This window comes from Lynx rufus, unplaced genomic scaffold (genome assembly GCF_022079265.1).
Source record: "Lynx rufus isolate CCGP_SWC_20201006 ecotype Redwood Valley unplaced genomic scaffold, mLynRuf1.p SCAF_15, whole genome shotgun sequence".
Taxonomy (NCBI): domain Eukaryota; kingdom Metazoa; phylum Chordata; class Mammalia; order Carnivora; family Felidae; genus Lynx; species Lynx rufus.
This window is the reverse complement of record NW_025814829.1, coordinates 49,301,180-49,328,238: the sequence shown is the minus strand read 5'-3', so window position 1 is coordinate 49,328,238 and position 27,059 is coordinate 49,301,180. Positions and strand designations below refer to the sequence as shown.

Below are 27,059 nucleotides of genomic sequence, written 5' to 3'. Positions count from 1 at the left end.
TTAGGGTTCACTCTCAGAGTTGTACATTGTATGGGTTTGGAAAAAGGTATAATGATATATATATCCTTCATTATAATAGCACACAAATTCGTTTTAACCCTAAAAATCCTCTGTGCTCTGCCTATTCATCACTTCCCCCACCCTTACCCTCATCCCTGACAATAGCTGATTTTTTTTATTGTCTCCATAGTTTTGCCTTTTCTAGAATATTCCATTGTTGAAATCATATACTCTATAGCCTTTTAATTTATTTTATTATTTTATTTTTTAACATGTTTTTTTAAATGTGAAATTTGTTGTCAAATTGGTTTCCACTCAACACCTCAGTGCCCATCACCCTCTTTCCCCTCCCTCCCACCTCCCATCAACCCTCAATTTATTCTCAGTCTTTAAGACTCTCTTATGGTTTGGCTCCCCCCTCTCTAACCTTTTTTTTCCTTCCCCCTCACCCTGCCATGGTCTTCTGTTAAGTTTCTCAGGATCCACATAAGAGTAAAAACATATGGTATCTGTCTTTCTCTGGATGACTTATTTCGCTTAGCATAACACTCTCCACTTCCATCCACGTTGCTACAAAAGGCCAGATTTCATTCTTTCTCATTGCCACATAGTATTCCATTGTGTATATAAACCACAATTTCTTTATCCATTCATCAGTTGATGGACATTTAGGCTCTTTCCATAATTTGGCTGTTATTGAAAGTGCTGCTATAAACATTGGGATACAAGTGCCCCCATGCATCAGCACTCCTGTATCCCTTGGGAAAATTCCTACCAGTGTCTATAGCTTTTTTAGATTGGCTTATTTTACCTAGTAAAACGCATCTCAATTTCCTTTATGTCTTTTCATGGCATGATACCTCATTCTTTTTAGTGCTGAATAAAATTCCACGATCTAGATGTACCATGGTGTGTTTATCCACTCATCTACTGAAGGACATCTCATTTACTTCCAAATTTTGGCAATTGTGAACAAAGCTGCTATAAACATGCATGTGTGTCCATAAGTTTTTAACTCCTTTTGGTGAATACTAAGGATCACGATTTCTGGATCACATGGTAAGAATATATTTAGTTTCATAAGAGACTGCCAAACTGTCTTCCAAAGTGGCTGTACCATTTTGCATTCCTGCCAGCAAAGGTATGGGAGTTCCTGGTGTTCCACATCCTGCATTTGTGGTTGTTAGTTTTCTGGATTTGGGGCATTTTTATTAGGTGTGTAGTGGTATCTCATTGTTTGAATTTGCATTTCCCTGATGGCATACGATATGGAGGATCTTTCTGTATGCTTATTTGCCATTTGTATGAGGCATCTATTAAAGTCTTTGGCCCATTTTTTAATCAGGTTGTGTGTTTTCTTATTATTGAGTTTTAATATTTGAGTTTTGTATATTTTAGATAACTGTCCTTTATCACATAGGTTTTTTGCAAATATTTTCTCCCAATCCGTGACTTGCCTTCTAATTCTCTTGAAATTGTCTTTTACAGAGCAGATGTTTTTTAATTTTAATGATTCCAGCTTATCAGTTATTTACTTCATGGGTTATGTCTTTGGTGCTGTATCTAGAAAGGCATCACTATACCCAAAATCATCTAGATTTTTTCTCCTATGTTATCTTTTATGAATTCTGTAGTGCTGTGTTTTGTCAGCCATATTTTACTAACTCTTGTTATGTTCACTCTCTTTCAATTACTGAGGAATTGTTTCATGCTCTCATTAAGCCTTCTTTCCAACTTCTCACCCTCACTCTCCTACAGATAATTTAGTCTCTGCTCTTATCAAGAGAAATGGGAAGATAAAATATAACCTTCCCAAACTTTCTACCCTTTTCCTCACAAAGGACGCACATCTGCCTTTACTCTCCCAACCTCTCCAGGTTCACAAAATGAGGTAGTCCCATTTCTGTTGAAGGACAGTCCCTTTCTGTACTCTTTATGCTTCATTCCTCTTCTTTATATTATTTTTTTTTATATCACCAATCTCTTATTCTGTACTGTTATTTCTCTTCAACCAATAAATATGCTCAGTACTTGACTATCCTTAAAAAAAAAAAAAAAAGAATCCAAAACAACAATAAAATAGCAGCAGCAGCAACAATGCCACCACCTCCTTTGCTCCTGTGTCTGATTTTAACTGTCTTTCATCCTCCTCTGGACAGAGCTCTTTTCAATTATTGTCTCCATTTTTTACTCCCCATTCACCTTTCAATCCAATGAACTCTGATTTATCCTGTCACAGCACTGCAACCGGCATGGCTGAAGACACCATGATGTCTGCATTGCACTTTACACATCCCTCTCTGTGTTGAATTTGACACTTCCAACTACACTGTCCTTGAAGTTCTCCTTGCCTTTGGCCTCCATGACCTTATTGCTATTATTTCTCTGACATTCCTTTTCAGGCTCTTTTCTGACCTCTTCTTAAATGTTGGTATTTCTCCAGGATTCCACTGTGAGCCACTGCTGTTTCACTCAGTTTTAACTGACATATCTGTATCTATCTATATCTGCCTATATCTATATCTATATCATCTATCTATGTCTATATCTATATATCTGTATTTATATCCAGATGTAGGACTTGGAAGTCTTCATTTCTACTCCTAACATTGCCATTTTGCTTCAGAGGTCGGGTCCCTTCTATGTGTGTTTTCTACAGGTACGTCAAATTCAACATGACCTTGGCTGAATTTATCCTCAACTCCTCTACTTTCCAACACTTGGCTCTTCTCCTCTGTTCCTTATAGGTTGGTAGCCCCAAGAGTTTCAAAATCATTTTAGAACAGCACAACGTCCAATAAAAATATAATGTAAACCACATATGTAATTTAAACTTTTCTGACAGCCACATTAAAAAATAAAATGAGGGGTGCCTGGGTGGTTAAGTCAGTTAAGTGTCTAACTTCAGCTCAGGTCATATCTCATGGTTCATGAGTTGGAAGCCCGTGCCAGTCTCTGTGCTGACAGCTCAGAGCCTGGAGCCTGCCTCAGATTCTGTGTCTCCTTCTCTCTCTGCCCCTCCCCAACTCACGCTGTGTGTCTATCTCTCAAAAAATGATAAACATTGAAAAAACTTTTTTAAATAAACTGAAACAGTGGAATGAATACTAAAAACCAATTTTATTTAACCTAATGTATTCAACATAATATTATTTCAATACATGATAAATCTTAAAACAGTTACGAGGTTTTTGTTTTTGTTTTTGATACTAAGTTCTCAAAATCTAGGTTGCATTTTACACTTCTTGAACACCTGAACTGAAACTAGTCACTAGGGCCCAATGACCATGTGTGGCTACTGTAAAGTACAGTTCTAGAGTCTTTACATTCACTAATCTCTCTCTCATCTAGTTATAATTCCTGTTGATTTTATTTCATGGGTATTTCGCCAGTAAGTTTATTTATTTTCATCCTTACTACATCATGGCTTTAGTTCACACCTTGGTCATTTCTCATTTGAGTTATTGCAATAGCTTACATAATCTAGTTTCTCTGTCTTAGAGAGAGTGCAAATCCACTAGAATGAAGGAGGATATAGTAGAATAACTCCTTATATGTACTTTTATCTAGAAAATAAGAAAGCAATTCGGACCTATTAATATTTAATATACATATTGATGCCAGCACCCTTGCTCTGTATTTTTGAGAAGTAATAATAAAATGTAAATGTAAGACATAAAGTACATTTTCCCCACAAAATAAAAAACTTTTAGTATGGTTGATTTTATCTTCATGCAGACTTTCAAATTTCTCTGTATATTTCTATATGATGTACATAATTTATTAATACAATGGTTACATATAATTTAAAAATAAATTTATATATGTACTTGAAATTTATTTTAGTACTGCCAGGAGGAGTGAGATCAGTAAAATTTAGAGTCTCATGGAACTGGATCCACTCTGACTTTACCCTACCTGCCTCCCCGACCTCAACTTCTTCATCCCCACCACACATTTTCTGTATTAAGTGGCTCTTTCATATTTTGTTCCTGTTTGTTCTTCATACAGATAAACAAATTCCAGTAAAACCTTGGTTTGTGAGTATAATTCATTCTGGAAACATGCTTGTAATCCAAAGTGCTTATGTATCAAAGTGAATTTCCCCATAAGAAATAATGGAAATCCAGGTAATTCGTTTCACAACCCAAAAGTATTTACATAAAAATTATTATAATACCATAATATAATACAAAATAATAAAGAAAATACAAAATGTAAAGAAAAATAAACAAGTTAACCTGTGCTTACCTTTGAAAACCTTCATGGCTGGTGTGAGGGAGACGAGAGAGGAGGGTTATTATGTAGGACAACTTTCACTATCACTAACAGATCAGTGCTATCTATTGCTTCAATGGAGTCTTTTTCTTTTCGTGCAGCTTTAACAAGGAGCCTATCCAATGACACTTGCTCTTGCCTCCTTTAGAGGATTTCACGGAAATGTGACATTGCATTGTCATTAAACAGGTTCATCGCTCGCACCGCTCCAACTTTATTTGGGTGGTGCTTTTCTACAAAATTTTGCACCGTTCCCCACATTTTACACATCTCCCTAATCTCATTTGAAGTGAGGGATTCCTCCATCTTTTTCTCCTCTTCCTCTGTAGACGAGATGCAGATGTAGACTTCTTATAAAATCTTGCAATTTTAGCCACTCACATACCTCATTTGTACTGCTCAATGATTTCCTTAACTTCCACTGTAATCATCTTCTTACTGCCTTTCTTTTCCACCTTTTCCTGCATGGAGGCCATTGCATACATGGATGTTGACTACAGTACAGTATTGCATGGATGTTGACTACAGTACAGTATTAATAAACTCTTGTCATATATTGTATTTAATGTAACTGGCAATAAGGCAGCAGAGGAAAGGGTCTATGTCTGCAGGCAACCTGACCTAGAATGAAGTAAAGTATCCCTAAGCTTACTCTTGTACGGAAAAGCAAAGGACCTTCTATAGGTCCTTTGAAGTGACAAAAAATACACTAGTTCCAGTTGTGGGCACCTTCTAATGTTCTGAAAAATCACTGATTTCTGCCAAACACCATGGCCTGAGACCAAGCATCTGAGCATGGGAGACGATCACCCACAATTCCACAACGAGAGAGAGAGAGAAGAAGCGTTGGCTCAATTATGATCATGTGACATTCAGCATCACGTACTACTTGTATTGCAAGACACTGCTCTTTATCAAGTTAAAATTTATTAGAAATGTTTGCTCGTCTTGCAGAATACTTGCTGGACAAGTTACTTGCAAACCAAGGTTTTACTGTACTCCCTGACCTGGCATTCTGTTTCTCTTCCAGACTCTTCTGAGATACCATTTCTTCAAAGAAAGCCTATGACAACTTCCTAAATTGTGTCAAGTGCCCCTTCCCTTGCTTGACATACATTTCTTATTATACTATTAGATTGAAATTAAATCTTTATGGATCTGCCTTCTCTACTAAGCTGTAAGATTCGTGAGGCAAGGATTGTGGCATCATCATATTTTTTCATCTTGACATATGATAGGTTCTTTAGAAATGTTCACTGCACTACTTTCATGCCTTTCCTTGTTGGATACAGCCTGTCCTACCAGGAGTGAAATAGCGATTTGCTCATTGCAATTTATGGAGTAACTGAAAGACTTCCATTCTATCCAAAGATGCACGAAAGCATACTTTCATTTTAGTACTGCGATTAGTATGCTATTTGTAAGAACCTCATAGGGTCGATAACAATGTTAGTGTGAAATAATTTGACCACTTGCTTCTTACTAGAAATTAGATGAGATTACTTGCTGTAGGAGAGTGAAGTTTTGACTGTATGTGTACAAGCAGTGGCCATCAAACTTCACTATGAATAATAATCACCCTGGACACATGTTTAAGTGTAGACTTCTGGGGTTTCATATGTACATATTCTGATTCATTTGGACTGGGGGTGGCCCAAGAATCTGTGTTTTAGAAAAGCATCCCGATGGTTATAATATAGTCGGTAGAAACCATACTTTGAGAAGTATTATTTCCTTCTTTCTGAAGTAGAGAGTAAGAGGCAGGAGTAATTTTGAACAATTGAGAGAACTGCCTCAGTCAGAGATGGAGTGAGGTTCTGTGTAGAGGTTTACAGAAGTTACAGAGCATTAGAAAGGAGAATGGACACCTGGGAAAGCTGAAGCAGGGAATCAAGGGTGGCAAGGACTGAGGGTGTGGAGAGAGTCTTGAAGATCAAGAATAACAACTTTGGCTTATTTCACAATTTTCCCTAGGATTGACTTTTCTTCTTTAGCAAGAAAACTTATTATCAATAATTTTAAAAAATCTATTCAGGTAATTCATCTTCATTTAGGAACTGACACTCAGTAGTCATTAAATAAGTAAATTTTTTGCTATTTCAGGGTCTCTAGGATATTGATTAATTTAGGTATAGGATGATTATTGATATTTAGAACAGTGTCATGTAACTCCATACAGTATTTCATTTTTGGTTCTATGACAACAAAAACTATCTGGCATAGGGGAGATGGTTATCTGTGCCCTGTGAAAAAGCAGAACTTAACTTTGCAACTCTGAGAAAAAGTTAGATTTTCACTTAAAAGCCATTTATAAATAATTTCTATCAGAGCTATAATCTAAGTTATTAATATGTTTTAAAATTTAAAAGCTGTTTATAGGTTTTTATGAGGATGCTACATGCTTTTTAGCATGACAAATAACAACCAGAAGTAGATGGATAAATCTAGATCATTAAGAAGCTCCAAACTTTTAGTTTTTGCTTATTGTTTCAGCTTTCTTGAACCTCATTCAGTTTTATTTAGAGTGGTGAACTGTTAACAAGGAACTAATTGGTTGACTTGAGTTTCTTCTTTTTACCATTTGGTGGCCAGTCTCTGGTGAAAAATCCTAATGAGATGCAAACCAGACAAACAAATGGACCAGTGGACTGGGAGGGGGGAGAGAGGCAGTGGGCCTGGAGAGTTTATTATTGTTCACCCAATCAACTAAATATGTTTTAATTATAGCAGCAATGCCATAAATAGGCTGAGCACAAGCCTATTAGTCTGCCTCATTCAATTCTTTTCTGTTTCAGTTGCTTTGCTTCCACCATCCATATAAGTCTGCAATTTTAGTTTTGTCCATTTGATGGGAGAGATTTCCCTCTAGTTATCTGTAGTTTGGGAAGATAAATTGTCTTAAATAGCTCAATAGAGGGTGAGCTTTGGGGAAACAATGTTGTTCTTAGTGCAATTTATATCTTGTTTTTAACTCCACTTAGTACAAGACCTATGCTCTCGATTGGTTCACATTAAATTCAACATCTCTGCCAATCTGTGCTCTCTTGTAGGTGATTCGTAAGGGATGGTTAACCATCAGCAACATTGGCATCATGAAAGGAGGCTCTAAGGGATACTGGTTCGTCCTTACTGCTGAAAGCTTGTCCTGGTACAAAGATGACGAGGTAAGTCACAGAGAATCACAATTATTTTATTAAAGTGTTTCCAATTTCCAATTAATTGATATTATTGTGATGTACAGTTCCAAGACATGAGTGATTCTCTTTCAGTAAGACATAGCTTGGGGTGTTTGAAGAAGCATTGTTTTTTCTTCATAGATTCTTAATTTATAATATTCCCCTCAAATTTCTTTTATTGCTCTGGTATAGTCACATGTTTGCTAACCCGAAGAAATGGAGTTAGGGGTCAGTAGTTGGAAATTTCCTTCTTTGTAATAATGATGACATACTGATATAGGGACAATTTTCATTAAATAATGTGTTGAAAAAACCCAGGGATATAGAGCATCTTAAGAATGAAATTAATAGCACTGATACAGAGTTAATAAAGAATTTTGGAATTGTTGGCTGTGACATCTGTTTCAAATGGCAGGCTTTTGAAAATGTCCAAATCAATAGTCTTCAAGCAAGCCCCAGGTAATTGTTTATATGAATTTTGTTGTTTGAAAATTTGATATCTATGTAAAAGCCTGAATTATGGTAATTATGTTCTCTGGCTCATGTTAGATGTTAATCATTTTGGCCCTGTGACTTACTACTCATTTTAATCTGGTAGCTTTAAAAGTGCAAAAAGTCCTATCAATCTTGTGGACCCATTAGAGTGCTATCAAGTGATACTGCTAAATTTGGGAGGTCATGGATGAAATTAAACTATGTTTTGGAAATTTTAAGAGCTCTGGTCTGACCTGAGCTATTTTTGGTGCTTATAATGCAGTCCACAAACATTAGATAAGAATACTTTGTGATGTAGAAAGCTATTTACAGGTAAGATTGCCTCAATTTTGTTTGGCTGTAAAGGGCATGTATTTCAGAGTTAAAAGTCCTTCCAATCCTGGCTTGGTATTCTTTTTGAAAGTCCTACAAGGTGCCTTTGTCAGTTGTTAGAGTTCAAGTTTCTTGTCTTACATAGTTCTTTCTGCTTCCTAAGTACTTTGTGAACAATAGTATATTAATCAGATGATCAGTTGATGGCCACTAAGTTTTCTTCAGTAAGGGAAATAGAATATTATAGAAATGTACAGAAACAATTTTTACACAAAAGCTTTACAATATTTTTTTATGTCATATATTTCACTGACTTCAGTCAAACATGGAGTGGTTGTTGTAAGGGTCTGAGGATTAGCAATGGTTTCTTTCCTTTGCTGGCTGCTCAGATAGCCCTGTCATTCCGTGGAAAGCTCCAGTCTTCAAAGACCACAGCTTCGGGAGCTCTGAGATGCCTGTCTAGATAGAAAAATCAGTAAATAGAGTGTCTTCTTCTTTTGTGTTCATTTGCCTTAAGAGATCTTCTCTTAGATACATTTTGTTTCCAAGGACTTAGAGGATTATTTATGTACATTTAAATTCATATTGGTTTGGAAGCTTTTATCAGTTATTCTGGGGAAAGCAAAAGATTTTGCTGAGGATTCATAATAATAATAGCTGGTGTTTTTTTATAGGTTAAAACACCTATATATGGTCCTATATGGACTCATTCAGTCCACATTGTAACCCTAAGGATAAGTACTGTTGTTATCCCCATTTTTCAGAGAAAAGTAAACAAACAAACAAAAAACCCCAACTATTCAAAAAGTCCTTTCTGTAGGACTCAGTTTCCCTTATTGCAGAATACTTGGTGTTTGTGAGCATAACTAACTTCCCAAGGTCACATAGCTAGTTGGTGGCAAAGCAGAAATTCAAACTCAGGCTATCTGGCTTCTGAGCTCATGTCTTCAATCACAAGTGTATGCAAGAATCCCAGAGATGCTGCAGTTGTCCAAGTCAACCTTATCCCACAGAGGTTTTATTTAGATAAGTTCCAGGCATATTGGCATTGACCTTTTTGTGGGTGTTAGTATGAGGGGCTCTGAAGATAATAGGAGTAGCTACTGTTATTGGAATATGGCTTTGGGGTTCTCTTGTCTGGCTATGTGGGCACTGAAACAAGGCCATTGGAAGGCACGTGATGCCCCCTGTAGGGAAGAAGAATCTTTGAGAGCTTTGTAAGTTAATGATCAGTAGTCATCCCTTCCATTCCTCTAGAAACTCAAGATAACTTTTTACAAAATCTCTGCTGCTGAAGCTCCCTCATGAGCATTTGCTTACAACAAATAGAAAATACATGTGTGCAATTATAATACTAACTGAGTGCTGGAGACATTTTATTAAAGGTATTTGGGCATGGGGCGGTGGGATGGGAATGACCCTTGAAATATGATGGAGTGATCTGGATGAAGAAGGTTTAGGAGAGGATTGTTTTCTTAGTTTAGTCGATTTCAAAAAAGAGAAAATGACAAAGTTGCTGCTTTGTGGAATGAACAAATAGACAAATAATGCAATGGTAAGTGCTCTGAAGAAAATAAAATGGGGTAGTGAGCTAGAAAGTGATGGGGGAAGAACCTGTAGATTGGGTGTTTGGGAGGAAGTAACATCGAATTAGAGGCTGGGATGATGAACTGTGTAGAAGATTTTATCGAAGAAAATTCCAGCAAGAGGGCATCATAAGTAAACCCCCACCCCACCCCAGGATGGCAGCCAGCAGGAATACTGTGGCTGGAATGTGATAGCATGGGAGAGAGAGGTAGGAAATAAAATCAGAGGTACCAGTGGGTGGGGTCTTATCAGACCCCATGCACTAATTTGGATTAAAAAAATTTTTTAATGTTTATTTATTTTTGAGAGAGAGAGAGAGGGAGGGAGGGAGACAGGGCATGAGCAGAGGAGGGGCAGAGGGAGAGGGAGACACAGAATCCGAAGCAGGCTTCAGGCTCTGAGCTGTTAGCACAGAACCTGACGTGGGGTTCGAATCCATGAACCACGAGATCATGACCTGAGCCTAAGTCGGATACTTAACTGAATGAGCCACCCAGGAACCCCCTAATTTGGATTTTATTTCAAGGATAATTGAAAACTATTGGCTTGTTCCAACGGGATGTAACATAATTGGATTTATGTTTTAGAAAGACCACGCTGGCTGCTGGGTTGGGCATAATGCGTGGGATGGAATGTGTATGTGGAAGGAGGGGAGTGGTAAGAATGGAAGACGGGAGACCAGCTAGCTAGGAGACTGTAACAATGGTCCAGGTAAGAGAAGATGGTGGCTTATACTGGGTGGCTTGAGAAGAGCTCTTGAATTCAGGGTGGCAAATTGATGGGCCACATACTGCAGCCATTAGCTACTGTTACTCATTAGAACTCTGCTCCAGAAACAACATAAAATGTTTTCAAAATATTAATGCCTGACTCACAAATGGCCTCTATCTTTAAATTGTTTGTGTCAGTGGGGCAGAGCGTTTTTCCACTGGAGCCATCCTCATTCATCCCCACCTCACCGTTCCTTGACCACCACCACTGTCATCCTCTACTCTGCTTTATTTCTCTTGCGAGAGTTTCCTACCATTGCAGACCACCTTTGAGCTTGCTGTCAGGGTTAAAGGGAGAGTACAGCACTGTTCCTTGATTTCTGCTTGTATTCAACAAATAGTTATTAGTGTCAGCTGGAAGCAGAAGCTGGAAGGGAGGGTGTGGAGAAAGGAGGCCAAGAAGAAACATCAGGAGGGTTGGGCTTAGAAGTAGTGACGAGTCTCTGGCCTCTTGACTTTGTACCGTCTTTTAGCAGCAGTGTTTTAAATGATACTTAGATTCCAAAGAAGTCTTACTGCCATCCTTCAAACTTAACATGATTCTTTGGGCAACCTCGAAAACCCCAATTTAGAGTATTGCTTTGTGAAAATAAGCCTAAATTCTAACTCAACTTTTGGAGTCAATTTGTTGGTAAATTAAATGCTCGTTCTTTATTCCCGTGGTATCCCTCTATACCCACATCAGCATCTGCATACTTGTAAATCCTGTTATATGACAATTTATCTTTCTTAGTCAAGCAAATGTGACACAGTAAATATCATTAAGTTAGTTATAGATTCATTCATTTATTCAATGACAAATTTACATTCAAATTTTCATAGAGGATTATCATTGTTTTTTCCGTGTTCTGCCATCTTCCTACTTTCTTGTGTAATTAGACTGGTATGTTTTCATTATATCTAATTGGCTGTTGAATAAATAGCATATTATGCCATATGCTATAGGTATGATTTTATTTAAGTCATGACAAGTTTGTAATAATATAAATGACTTATGAAATACATTTGAGATGAAGAAAAATGACTCAAACTTTTTCCAGGATCACACTAATTGAACAAAAGACCCTATGGACTGTATGCTTGGTACAACAAAGGCAGTGAGGTATGAAGGACATGGATTTGCAATGGCTAATGCCAGTGTTGGAACAAGTCCGTCTTCTCTGGGCTTCTGCTTTTCTTTTCATTTGTTGCATGGGGACCTTTGCTGAGCAAACCACCTGAAAGAGATTTTCTAGGGTTCTAAGAAATCATTTATTAATAAATACTTTTTTTAAATTTTTTTAATGTTTATTTATTTTTGAGACAGAGAGAGACAGAGCATGAATGGGGGAGGGTCAGAGAGAGGGAGACACAGAATCTGAAGCAGGCTCCAGGCTCTGAGCTGTCAGCACAGAGCCCGATGTGGGACTCAAACTCACGGACCGTGAGATCATGACCTGAGCCGAAGTCGGACACTTAACCGACTGAGCCACCCAGGTGCCCCTATTAATAAATACTTTTATAAACTTTTAGGTATCACATTTATATATTTATGCTTGCCATTGCAAGTAACAACGGTGCCCTCCCGTGTAAAGCCATTCTTTGACTCACATGTCTTCTAATTTCCAATTTTTTTGTCATTTCATATTGTGAGATAGGATGTATAATATTGGGTTTTGTTGTTGTTGTGTGTATGTATGTATGCATGCATGTATTTATTTATTTTGGCAGAGAATGGTAAGGTTTGGATTCTTAGAGGGAACTCATATCCCATTTCTTTAGTGAGACTTGGTATACTGCCTGCCCCCTAGCCTATGGGTTCTCTCACACCTCAGCCAAGAATTGGAGCTGATGATACAAAACCATGTGATTTCCTATCCAAGCTGGCAGAGGCAATAGCATAATGACCCTGTGTAATAATTTTAAGCTAGAGTTGGCATGACTGTAATGGTAAGTCCCCAGTATTTTTCTTACTTTCTTCCTATGCTGAACAGATTTATTCACCCTACCCTTGAATTTTAGATGGATCACGAACACTCTCAAGCATCTGTGGACTGCACTTTTTGAACCATTACTCTATATTATAATAATGTTATTTGCAATGTTACTGATAGATGAGCTTAACAGAGAGGTTTCCACCTGTGTCCCAGGCAGTGTTTTTTCCCACATGTTACCTTCAAAGAGTCTTTACAATACAATGTGGTTATAGTAGGCATGATTAATCTATGTATATGACTGTATGTTATCCTCTAACATTACTCTAAGATTGGGGCTTTCTGTAACACAAAAAGAAATAAACCATCTTCATACAGGGTTAGACAGTTTATAACTAATCACCAAGGGGATTTGCTCAAACCTGGCTGTCCTTCTAGATCATGTTCTAAAAGGACAGTACCCTAGACTTGGAAGTTTCTGATACAGGTGGTCCTGAGCTCTTTTCTAGGGGGCTCATAGGCCTTTCCTGGTTTCATCCTCCCCAGGGCATTCTGCCAATGTGTGTAACACATCAAGAAAGATCTGTTTATGGGGGTAAGGATAGTTTGGGCATGCAGGCTTGTATGTCCACATATATTCCCTTGTATTTGGGATGGATGATACTTAGATCCTTTGATTTCTATCAAAACAACAACATGAGGATATATTTAATACTTTACTAAGGATTTAGGGAAGCAGTACAACAACTCAGACAGCCTCAAATGCCTCTGTACAACAGTTTTTATCCAGTGGACACACACTTGGGTATGTTACTGGCTGCTCTAACCCTGTGCTGGCCCAGCCCAATGACAGTACATTGGCTTCTCTCTTTCAGTCTCGCCTCCTATTTCTTCCCTCAATGCTGTTAATATGGATTGCCCCCAAATCAAGGCACTTCTCCCTCTGTTATATACATCCATTCAGCTCTTCTTAGAATCTAGTTCAGCCTTTGCTCCAGCCTCATTTTTGTATATCCAAACTAGTCAAAATGCTGAACCAAACCAAATGGACTTCCAATTAGCAAGATGCTCCCTAGTTTGACAGTAATTGTGGTTGTAAATTGTATTCCACTATTTATTCTCCCTGTTTAAAGTCATGAAGGCCAGCTTTCAATCTGAATGATAATCTTGATGATGATCATTGTCATCATAATGGTTAACATTTATTGAGTATATATAGTTTCCCAAGCGCTGAGCTAAGTCAGTATTTTATTTACATTCCCCATTTTATTTTTATTTATTTATTTTTTAAATTTTTTTTTTTACATTCCCCATTTTAGAGATGAAGACTGAGACACAAAGAGAATGAGTAATTTAGCAAGCTACTCAATATTGGTGCTATGCTCTTAATTGCCTGAACACTTCCTAACAAACATTTTCTGGACACCTGTTATGCACTAGACTCTATCCTTTAGTCACTAAGGATAAAATGGTTAGCAAGGAACTCATGGTACCTGCCCTCATGAAGGATATTTACCAATAAAGAAAACATATAAACAAAACAAAACAGGGAACCCTATCAGATGTAGATTACAAGCTATGAAGAAAATAAATCCAGTGATATGTTTGACTTAAAAGGTGTCTGGGATGGGGATTACATCACTGGGGGGACACTGAATTGGGTGGTCAGAGGTCTATGTTAATGCTTTGAGGCAAGATTGAGCCTGCTGAATTTAAGAAACTGAATTAAGGCCAGTGTAACTGGAGCAAAAGATTAAGGATTTTGACCCTAAGAATGATGAGAAGCCTTGGAAGTTTGTAAGCTGGAGAGTCACATAAGATCTGACTTTTTTACAGATCCTTTTGGTTGCCTTGTAGAAAAATGGATTGGAGGAGTACAAAACTGGTTTGGGGGTTTGTTAGGAAGGTATGGCTATGGACTATCTAAGAGATAATAGCTTGGGTTGGGGTGGGTTGATGGAAATTGATAGAAGTAGATAGATTTAAGAGATTATTTCAGGTGGTGAAAATTGACAACTCTTCACCCATGATATGTAGTGGTTCAGTGTTTAAGTTCCTGCTAAATTGTAAGCCTCTTGAGACCAGGAGCCATTGTCTTATTTACTGTTCTACCACCATGAACATGGCACTAGCAGGTGACAGTAAATATTGGTTGAGTGAAGATGTGATTAAGCAAATAAATAATATTTATTTAGTACAGCCTAATAATTCATCTTGTCCTCTTATCTCAGGTACCTAAACTAAATTATTTAATTACAGGGTAAACTTAGAATTTGAGGTTGTCTTAAAATTTTCTTAATTTTCATTATTGAAGGTCAATGGACTTTTTTTCCTCCTCTGACTATATAGCTTCCTGAACTGAAATCATTTAAGCAGAAAGTAAATTTCCTAATGTTATTTTAAAACATTATAAATATATTTTGTACAATTCTTAGAAATGATTTAGAAAAGGGCTAGGTGTAGAATTAAAATAGAAAGTGGGATGCTGGGGTGGCTCAGTCAGATAAGTGTCCAGCTCTTGGTTTCTGTTCAGGTGATGATCTCAGATTTAGTGGGTTCGAGCCCTGTGTGGAGCTCTGCACTGGCAGTATGGAGCCTGTTTGGGATTCTCTCTCTTCCTCTTTCTCTGCCCCTCCCCTGCTCATGGTCTCTCTCAAAATAAATAAATAAATCAACATTAAAAAAATTTTACATGGAAACTTTCATTTCAAAAAGGATTTTGGGTTTAGATAGTTTTATATTAATACTTTAAAACCAGGGGCACCTGGGTAGCGCAGTTGGTTAAGCATCCAACTTCAACTCAGGACATGAACTAATAGTCCGTGGGTTCGAGCCCTGTGTCAGGCTCTGTGATGACAGCTCAGAACCTGGAGGCTGCTTCAGAATCTGTCTCCCTCTCTCTCTTCCCCTCCCCCACTCACACTCTGTCTCTCTCTCTCTCTCTCTCTGTCTCTCTCAAAAATAAATAAACGTTAAAAAAATTTTTTTAAATAATTAAAAGAATACTTTAAAATCAGATCTGGAAAAAGAGGATGGCTTTTATTTAAAATATGTATAAAATATGAATTTTAGAAGAATAGAGTCTGATAAAGGGAGAAAAAAGCCATTTTTCTCTTAATGTCAATGAGAAATATATGAATGATAGTTAAAATCTCTGAAGGGGATTGCTAGTTTATGTATAATGGTAGTGTGTAGCCAATATTTATTCCATTTTTATCATCCAACATGAAGATTAAAATCATAACAGAATACTCAGAGGAAGGTAGGGTAATTGAACAGAAGTATTCCCAGTGAAAATGTGCTAACCTTATACTATTGAAGAAAATCCAAAATCTGCATTGAAATAAGAACATTCTTTGGACTCTTAAAAAATTACAGGCCTCACTTTTGTGGGTTGAAGTATTTGGATAGCTTGATAAAGAGATTACATAATTCCTTTATAGGGATAATTACTTAGTATTGTTTTTATTATGTAGCTGTAACAGATGACAAGTGTAACTTAGGTAATAGAAAACAAAATGACAGCTATATCCCTGGATGGCCAAAGTTGTGAGACCAATAAGTCACAGAAATCTTCAGCTATTTCCATTTTCACTTAGACTTTCAAGATTCCGCCTGTTTCCTCTACGTCTGCATGATCCTCGCGATGAGGAGGTCAGGATTAACCCTGTGAACACTATTTACACTCCTTGCTGAGTTGTTTTAGTTAGCTAAAACTTAGATATTTTTTACCAAAAAAAGAAGTCGAATAAATATTGAACTTTAAAACATTTATGTTACTTAAAATTCTTCATGATTTTAGTTGTGTTTTTTCACATATGTAGATTTTCAATGTAGGATTATTTCATACAAATATTTCCACATTTTGGCATTATCCAAAGGTTTATAATTTTGAAAAATATATACAACAACCCATAATGGCAAATGCTATTTCAAATTTATTAAGTATATTTAATAGACCCAAACCCACTCCCCTAAATGTATTTTTTATCTGACTTAAAAGTTTATTCTAGAAGAACAATATTACTCTTTACCAGAAGAGTGCAATTTTTAAATGTGCTTCATGTAATGAATTTAAATAAATATAACATTCTTTCATTCTTTCAGGCATTTTTTGAAAGCCTGAAATGTAAAACTAAAATGTTAACCTCAAAGTTTAAGGGAATATTATTTGAAACGTTTTCCTGGAGTGGCTCACTTAAGGATGACTTCACTGGCCTCCTAGCTTTCCCTTTGGAGTTTGCTGGAATGGAACAGTCTTCTTTATGTTCTGACCTGCTATCATTTCATCTGGAGAGGTCCCAAGCCCTGTCCTGGGATTGCCTTGTAAGGGTCCAGTAGAGTGATCCAGATGTGGAGTCCTCTCGCCATTTGCTGCTTGTCATATCAAACATTTAAAATTGGGCGGTAATATGTAAATATCTTGTGAGACATTTTTCTGTCGTCTTCCTGTTTATATTTTACATTTTGTGAACTATTGGTTAGTACTTTATTTGCTAGTAATAGGACTTTCATTTGAGGTAAAAACCCTCATTGCTCAGTGTGTTTAGCATAAGTATATTTTGCAGATGACCTATTTCCTAAGGCCCGTTGCATTTAGCCTTAATTATATTTTTACTTCATAGTTTTGCCCGCTTTTTTCTTTTCTTTTTAAAGAAACTATAGTGTCATGTTTAGTAAAATAGCACAAAATCCTGTAAATTTTTAACCTCATGAGATTTTTAGCCTTAAGACTAAGTCTTTTATTTTAAAAATGAAATAGCTGAATAAAAATAGTTTTTTAGTCCAAAATATATCCCTGAAATATTTAGTTAAATTTTTAAAAAATTTTATGTAGCCTGGTGCCACATTTTAAAAAGTTTGACCAGAATCTAAGGAAAATAAAATTGATTTTAAATACTGAAGTTAAAAACATTTAAGTGAACCAAATCAAAGTTAACAATTTTCTAATTTTATCTATCTCCCACCATTTTGCCCAGCAGTGTTTGAAACATTCATATACATAAGACAACCCTGATCATTTCACTGCAGTTCACAGTATGTAAACTGAAGTTTTGGCATTTCCTCAAAAGACATGGTAAAATATTGTATCACCATTAATCCCTTTGCTTGCTCTTTTTGAAAATAATTGAATTGCCTGAACATCTCAAGAGTTTCAGAGTTTACAGTGAATGGGAGCATGTATTCCAAGTGAATGTGTTGGTCTGGTAAATTCCACCTTTCGAACTGTAGTGTAATCTCCTTCTTAATTAAACAATAACACAGTAATAAATCTTGATGTGCCATGACACCTGGGAATATCAGAGCTTCAATTTCAATTTTCAATATATCGGCAGAGGAGAAGCAACTCTTTTATGTTGGAAATACTCTTTTCACTACGTTTTGCCCAGACCCAAACTGGTAGTTTATTAACTCAAAATACATGATTCCCTAGAACATTCTGTCTTCCCTCTTCTTCTTTTTCTTTTCTCCTTCTCTCTCTTAAAAAGTCATGATACTTTAAGAAACTAGAAACTTTAAGAAAACTAAACTTAGTTTTTGGAGTAGGATTATTAGAATCATTTGCTCTCTGTCAAGCATCAGACTGAAGTTATATTGTTTTGTCATATTGATTATGGGGTGCTGCAAAGCTGTGTACAATAAATGTCAAGGGTAGTAAGTGACTGACAACAGTTAGGAAAAGAGAACTATAGAAAGCAAAGGAACATTTTCAAAAATGGGTTTTATTATATTTCATAGGCACCACTCACTTTACTTTTGGTGGGTTTCAATATTCGAATCAAAATATAATAATAATAATACATACGAATTAAGTATTAAACCAACAGATTAAAACCCCAGGCCCCCGCGCCCCTCATTTTGGTTGTAGTTCTTGGTGTAGATGCTATGGTGTGAGGGCTGCTTTCTTTCAATGGCTGGTTGTCATTCAGGCTGGGTTGTCGTGTGACTGCCTGTCTGTGCCTGCTGTACAGGTGAGCGGATGTTCTGCACAGCAAGTGTAGACAGGCAGTCACATGACAACTCCGTCCAGCCAGGCCCTTGGTTCCTTCGGGCTTCCTTTGCTCATGGGCAGATACAATCAGTCTGTTTTCCAGATTTGGTGATTTTGGAGGGTCAGGGGAAAGGGAGAGAAACACACAATAGAATTAAACATTAAAACATTATGGAACTAAAACAAGTTAGACTTTTGACTTTATTCAGAATGTACATTTTTACATTTGTTCCAAATGTGCTAACATGGATAATTGACGTGACAGAAAACTCACATCGAAATTTTAAGGAAAAACAAAACAAAAGATTAAATATAAGGTTTATTCTTAAATCCAATTCATATTATTATTACTGGCCCACATGCAGTCAGAGTTCAGAGTAATTGAACCAGATGTTTTTCCTCTTCACAAAAACTCTGCATATTTTAATACTGAAGTTAAAGATAAAGACTATGTTTATACATGTTTCTTGTAGTAGATAAGTACCATAGCCCATGAAAAAGAAACTTGTCATTTACATGGAAACGGCAGCCATTTTCAAAATAATTTATGAGCCTAATGTATCTGGCAGTTCAACCAGCCAACTTTGGTATCTGATGCTTTGAGAGTGGGATTTTACATGGGAATGTATTTTTGCCAATACTCCATAAAGCAACAGGAACTTATTTAAATTTCTCATATTCTTTTTAATGTAAAGTTTTTAAGTATGGATGTGAAAACCAGATAAAAAGCCATTGTGAGCTTACGTGCTTCTCCTAATTAACTACAGCGCCATGCCATGAATCAAAAGGGTATAAACTAAAAGTTGTTACACACAGTGATGCTCAGAATGTGTTGTGGACATTGATGGTACCATACAGTTACAAAATAATACCTTAAACACAGAAAAGGAAACTTCATTTCATATCCAAAAAGTAGAACCAAACCCTTTGGAAAATTTTCTTGTACTTTGTGTAAGAAAGAGTTAATGGTGTTAAACAGAGAAATGTAATTCTGATGACTCAAGAATAATTCTGGCTATTTTAATATAAATGATCAATTCACATTCATAGAGGTATTTAACAAGTTCCCCTGCCCTTTAAAAACCAAAATATTTAGATAGTCAAAATTCCAGTAAGTGGGATTTCTTCAAAAACAAAACAAAACCTTATTGTCAAGGAGTATGTGCCTTGGAGTTTTTTCAAAGAATTTTAAAGAAAACACATAGTTTGTTATTTCCCTTTAATGATAAAATTATGAGAAAATAGCAAGTAGAAGCTTTATGGAGAGGAAAATGTTTGTAGAGACTTAAAAAAATCACAGTTTCTACACATCTGAACTTTTATGCATTAATTAGATATGGTACAATTAGTTGATAAGTGAAAATTTCCATTTATTTGATTTCAAGAAAATAAATGTCTGATTCTGTTTCTGGTCATCATTCTGAGTAGAGAATTTTTTTTTTCTGATAGAATCAAAAATGTCAGTAAACTTGGCTGCTATTTAGATAATTACAAGGTCAGAGTATGCAAAAACAAATACCTTAACTATTTTGTTATTGTTGCTTCATTCAGTGTAACAGAAAATATTTAGAGTGATTCACTTACAAAGAATATATTGGTGGAAATTAAAAATTACTGTAATTCTGTATAGCTTTCCCTCTCTCTCCCATAAATAATTTGATCCAGTTAACTCTGCTCAATTAAAGGAATGATGCATGCAACCTGAAAAAATAGAAAGAAATATTTGTGAGTTTATATGCTATATTTTACTATGAAACAGTTCTATTAAACCAAGATATCCAAAATATTTGAGCCTGAAAAACCGTTAACTTTTTTTCAAGGAGAAAAAAAATCTTGCTGAAAAATATGTACTCTATTCATAAGACTTTTAGATAATTCATGTTTCTAATAGATTTTTAAACTATAATTGTAGTAAGTATGTTGCATATGCACACTTTATAGTGCTATTGGACCTGTCTTTAACCTTGTTAAAAACATGAAAGGCTGAAAAAAACATTTAAGACTTTTTTCCAATCTTCCAAATAGAGTGAATATCAATCCACTATCACGTAAAATACTAGCTAAAATATAAAAGCGCTATTTACATTATTATCATAACATGTAATTTTTAATATGGTTATTACACCTCATTTTCTTTTGTCTTCTATTTATTATCTTAAGGAAAAAAAAATGCATTGAAAGAATTATCTTCTAAGTCCTTTACAGCAAAATTAAGCCAAAGCAGCTTCAGGAAACTGGCTGTCACGATAGGTCAGGAAATTCAAAAGGAATATTTAATTATTTTCTTTAATTTACCTCATCATCTCTATTTATTAAAACTGATAATGCTTGTTAATAAGAAACTTTCAAAAATGGATAAATATTTCTATCTACATAGTTTGTAGCACATTAAGGTAAAAAGATAGAAGAAACCAAGTAAGAAAGTTTCTGTCTTCACTGAAGACAATTTCCTGTCTCCACTCAGGTTAAAGTCTGACCTTCTAATTATTTTAAGTTGAGATTTCTGAGTGATGGTCGCTTAGTTATTATTTGGACATTATTGTGATGGGTGGGATATTCTCTTTAGAAAAGAGAAAAAAGGGTTGTTTTTATAGAGAAAAATCTCTTGTAGAGTAATTGAAAGCTTTGGCTTCTCGTTACTAAGGATAGACACTGGTGGATGAGTGAACTTTTTCTCATTATCAAGTTGTAGTTTTTTTAAATTTCCTTAAGAACAAAAAAGGAAAAATTCTTTCATTAGAAGTTTTATGCCTAAACTTTTTCCCACGGCGTGAAAAACTTGGGTGGTCTGTAAGGCGAGAGGTGGGGGTAGACAGTATATTTTGGTCTTTAAAAACATAAACACATTATCTGGGCCGAAAGACAGAAATGCCAAGCAGGAAGGATGTTAAACCTATTGACTAATTGCAAGAAAGTGATCAGTGTGAAATTTCGTCCCATTGTAAACAAACTTTCTTTGATTTTGAGATCTTTGGCTTAAAAAAGGGAGTGAGGTTTTGAAAATATAAACTTTTATATTGATCCTCTTTCACTTAGGAATTGATGGTATTGAGTCTAAAGCCCTTAATTTCCTTTCTCTTAGATGCTAGAAAAAGTTTTCCTTTTAACCCAGTACCTAGCCTAACTTACCAGTCATCCACGCACTAAAACAAAAAATAACTACTCAGCTTCAATGAACTGCAGTTTGGACAGACCCCTGAAAACATTTTTCTCTTTCTGACAATGTACAGTGTTTAATTTTAATACTCACCATCATATCCAGGGGTAGTTTTACTTGAAGATGTCACTGTTGGTTAGTTTCCTCTGGAATAGATCCCATGACCTCTAAAATATTTGTATATCTCCTTATAAAGTAATATCAAAATAAAGTTAAACATTGTTCTAATTACTCTGGAAATAGACACGGTTATTTTATGATATGTGTGTATACGTGCTGGTATATATACCACTGCTTAAACTACCATCCTTGCCTTCAGTCAGCAGGAGTTTATAAAGTGAGCTTTTACTTTGGATCTGTAATTTAGCTCATGCAATTTAAAAGTAAGTGTGATTCCTTTTCATTTGTTTAAAGCTTGCATCAAAAATGGGTCCTCAGGACTCCACCAACCACTTGCAGGCACTCCTCGGCTACCCCCTTACAAATTAATTCTTATGTTCCTATTCCTGTATTTATGCCAAGGACGCAATCGAGTCCTCTCTGTCTCCAGACTAAAAGTCATCCTAGGGAGAAATTTGGTGGGCGACCAATTGTGGTTGGTTTCGTAGAAACAAAAAGGCGATTTATTATGAAGACAGACATTTAAATTGAATATACGTGAATGAAGGCAAGTTATGAAATTCTGTCATTTCTACAGAGTAAAAAAACGAAAACCAAAAACCAAAAAAAGCCCGTTATAGCTATCTTTCTTCTTTAGTAACTGCTTCAGTTAGTAAAAATATATATCGGAGAAAATAAGCTCTGTATTTACCTAATAGGTTTTTTTTTTGTTTTCTTATGTAAAAGAAACTATATAGATTTTAAATATCTCTTGTTCTATTAAAAATAATTAATATGGAAGCCTCTAAGTCACAATAGAAAAAACAAAGGAAGACTTTACTATATCATCTAAGTGGAGAAGATAACTAAATTTATCCATGCTTTTTATATTTTAACTAAAAACTATGAATAAAAGGTTATATGTTCTTTACGCCAGTTTGAGGATGATCAAAAGGGTCATTTAAAAAAGCAGATTGTTTTGACGAAAGATAACTTGGGGAACCTTGTTTAATAAAATGGGTCGCAAAAGAGAACTTGTGATAATTTTGAATTGTTGCAAAATGTGTAATTTAGAAAAGGATTTGTTCAGAAATCACTGTAATTTTAAAAAATTTAAAGGAGGACAAAAAGGGATCACATCCACTTTTTCATAAAAAACTATAGAACAGATGTTTTCATTATATAGAATTGTTTGGGAGTAGATATAAATGGGGGTTGAGGGAATTAGGGGTGAGGCAGTAACATTTTTCCAGAACTTTCTTTAAGAGACCCACCTTTAAAGTTCAGCAAGGATCATATTGCAACCCAGACTTTCTCTATTATTCTCTCTATTGGGATTTCATTCAGCTTAAGGGTTTTCCTCCCTCCCACCTTCCCCACCCATCCCCCTTCACCTCCAGGACAGCTGGAAACTGACCAAAGAAAACTTTGCCTTCGTTTACAAATTCCTTTTTTATCAGTGGGTTTCTAGACAAAGTACCTTATCATTTTAAATGCTCAGAGAAATAGAAGCATTGTAAAATATAGGCATGAGGTCTCAGCTGACCAGCAATTATCAACCATTTTTTGATTTAAAAAAAAAATGTGACACAGATGTATATTGGGATATCTGAAGACAGAGGTTTCTTCTATTCTGTGACTTAATCAGTTGCTGACTCACTAGGTTCTGGGTTGGCGCTCTTTTCTGGGTCAGTCCCATTTGTATTGTCTGGTGGGCAAGAACTTGGCAGCCTCTTCTTTTATTGTTAGATATTATCATGTACGTAAATTTTCAAAAAAAAGCACTCTTCAGATAGCATTGTAAAAATAGCCAATATTCTTTACTTTGAAGCAAAATGGATTCAATCCCGGGGAGGTTAAAAGTTCTACTACAGCCCTTATTCAAGTAAGTTTTTAGGTCTTTGTATTATTAATTTCAACAATTAAAAACTAGCCTCATTAAGTTATTCTTAAGTGTCTGGAGTCTTTTCATATTTCATTTTAAAGGAGGAAAAACTTTAAACTTAAAAATATACTTGACTTCTAGATCTTCAGAAATCAACTAACATAGAGTAAATCGCTATATACCACATATTGTTACTCTTTCAAAACTAAATGCATTGCTTCGCATGACACATATACCTCTGTTTCTCTCGCACGTGAACGCAAATCATTGGCTCCCCACCTCGCCTCTCCTGGGCACAGACCAGGTGAGCAGTCAAGGAGGCCTTACCCACAGGTCTTCTTTCCAACAGTCCTCTCTCAGCAGTGTCCCCGAGGGCTTCTTGGTCCCTAGTGTGCAAAACCTGTGAAGAAAAACACTGGGTATGAGATTTGAAAAAGCAAACAGAAGTCTTCTCCTTGGAAACAGCAACTTCTGTCCCCAGCCGTCCGTGGCGTTGCGCTCCCCTGCCCAGTCTAACCAATGTGCAGACTACTGTACAACGGCATTGTCCTGAACAGGTAGTCTGAACACTGGGGCGACGGAGCAGGATCTCCAGAAGCTTCCATCTGTGTACTTAAAATCCTGTCCCAGTCTTTGGGAAAAGCCTCCCTTCCTGCACCAGGGGTTGCATTCGGCTATCCCCCCTGAATTCTGCTGCACTGACTGAGACACACTCAAGGGCTGTGATTTCCAGTCTTGACGTGGCACATTTGCTGCAGACTGGGGAACTGGCAATGAATTTAGGACCAGGAAAAGGGGGAGGGCTGGGCTGGAGAGTCCATATATGGGATGATGTCACCCTGGGGAGGTTTGGGTATGCGCGGTGCCGCTGGAGAGACCGCTAGAATCGCCTGCTCTCAGACATGGGTCTGTGCATAAAATGGTACCAGATGTTTTAGTGTAATGTTAAGCAGTCATTTCATCTTCAGGCCAGATTTTTTTCCTCAACTGGGCAGGAAGTGGGCCTCAGTATGGAAAAGCTGTAAAAAAAGAGTCGAGATGTACAGTTCTGCTGTGGCCAACTGAAAGTGAGCTAGTGGAGAAGTACAAATCTGCTGTCCGATCCAGACTAGAAAAGTAATTTGAAGATAGAGGGTAGATTAAAAAAAAAAAAAAAAAAGTAAACAGAAAGTTGAGCACTGGAAGGGAGGGCTCATTTGCAAACTTTTTTGAGCTGCCCTGTGGCACTTTATTTTCTGGTATTTCACTCGTCAAAAAGGGCAGATAAGTTCATTTTTTTTCTCTCTCTCTCTCTTTCCCTCCTCCTCCTCGTCTGTTGGATCTGTCAGCGGCTTGCAGGCTGCTCTAGACTTGAACAGTAATTATAGCAACTTCCTGAAAGTGAAGCCCCCATGAAAAGTCTGGAGAAATGTTCTTTGTCATGGCCTCTACATGAGTAATTAGTTCCACATGTGGCCTTCCTCATTTCCCTCAGCGATTTTGGCTGGCTCTCGGAATGCCGTGCTATATAGTCCGACCTAAAGAAACTTTAAAGTTTTGATTTCAAACCTCCGCTATGAAATAACAGCCTCAGTCTCCTAACAAATTGCCTCTGGTAGATCCATCCTCTTAGGTCCAGCATTCTTTTTCACTGGGAATTCTTGATTCTGTGTTAATACTTTTGTTTTAATGGTATGCTATTGCTCACTTCTATCTCTGGTTAACTAAGTCTGTTGAAATTTGCCAAGTACCGCTTGACCAAAGGTTATAACGTATCAGCCCACTGGCATCTACTTCTCTTTTCCTGTTGTTGCTGTTTTCAATTATATATACTGTTGAATATTCCAGGTATATAGCCCTGTGACTTTCCCTCCATAGAATTCTGATTAAAGTTTGAGTTACTTCAAACAAGAGCTTGATTAATTGCCCTTCCAGAGATCAAAATGTGAGAAAATTCCTAGGTAGCTTCCAAATATAATTTGAGTAGCCAAACTATGAAACTTAGTAATCTTTAAAGAATTACTACTAAAGCAATTCATTTCTACTGGATTTATGCAATACTTTTTAGAGGCAGAAAAATCTACCTCTTTTTTAAATAGATTGCGTTAAATATTTTAAGAAGCTTCAAGTGAGAGAGAACTGCCTTAAAGCCTTCACTTATCGTGAAAGGTCTTCTCGTGAATTAACATACCATTAATGGGATCTACAGTTATGACAAGCCCTGGTCACCTGGGGAGGAAGATTAAATAAGATAAAAAGGAATTATCCAGCAGGTTAGGATGGAACAGAGAGATTAGCATTGGGTACATCATTCATAGAGGGATTTAAACTATCAGTGGAAATCAGAGGGATTGCTTCCTATCCCTGTACTTGTACTTCCAAACTGGTGTCTCCAGGGCCTCTCCTGTAGTGTTTGAGCAAGTCCAGGATGCCTCAACTCCTTCCCCCCCCCCCCCGCCCCCCGTCACTGCTTGTAGAATACTGGAAATAGGCAAGCGTGACTTCATGCAACCTAATAGTCTCATTACATATGGATGCCAACTCTGTCATTGTTCAGTGTCCATATGTTTGTTCACAAGTCATCATAGAGGAGTCATGAGCCAATGGGACAATAGTCAGCCAGGAATCCAGCATTCCAGGTGTGGGTTTGTTTCTGCCACAAATAGTGAAAGCCTTTCCTCTGCCTTCTTCTATTTATATCGATGACACACGCCTTGGAAATTTTAGGTAAGGCGGAGGAAAGGTGGTTCTGATCGTACTGCTCCATGATTTCATCTTAGTTCGCACATCTTATAGTTTCTCAAATATAAGAGAGATCCTCTCTTGAATAGGGGATTTTATGAAGTTTTACTCAAGGAACGCAAATTTATAATTGTCTTTACAGCTTTTGAAGCATTTTAAATGACCTCTTGTGGAATACAACTGTACAGGTCTTGCCCTTCTTCGCACATGTACCTGCCTCATTGGGCTTCCAGTTGACTAACACTTTTTAGAGTTCTCTTTCCTTCAAATAGCTCAACAAATATATATTATTGCCAACTCATATTCTGGTCACAATGCCAGGGACTGGGCATATAAGGGTTAAGAAGATATGATTCCTGCCCTCAAAGAGCTCACACTTACTTACAATATTAAGAATGCTAATCTGTTCCTTTCCAGAAAAAAAAAAAAAGAATGCTAATCTATTATCAAACTCAATCTAAAAAAAAATCTTTCATGCCTTTGTGGAGAGTCTGTTGGTATTCATTTGGAAATGGCCTGAGGACTTTTTCTATGTCTGTGAAGTTATCAGTTAAATACCTGAAATGTGATGGGCTCTAGAAAGCACAGTTACGCACAACAAAGACTCGCCTTTGAGAATTAATGTTATTTAACTTGCTATTTCAAAGCACATGGACCAAAGTGATTGTTTGAAT

General features: G+C 36.5%; 1 protein-coding gene across 4 annotated transcripts in view; it reads left to right on the top strand.

The window, feature by feature from the left end:
- The window catches only part of DNM3 (dynamin 3), a 559,767-nt gene that overhangs the window by 301,185 nt on the left and 231,523 nt on the right, over window positions 1-27,059 (top strand). For all 4 annotated transcript variants that reach the window (XM_047077325.1, XM_047077324.1, XM_047077323.1 and 1 more), the window contains one exon: window positions 7,329-7,442. In XM_047077325.1, coding sequence (XP_046933281.1) covers window positions 7,329-7,442 — 114 coding nt within the window. The remainder of the gene's footprint in view (window positions 1-7,328; window positions 7,443-27,059) is intronic.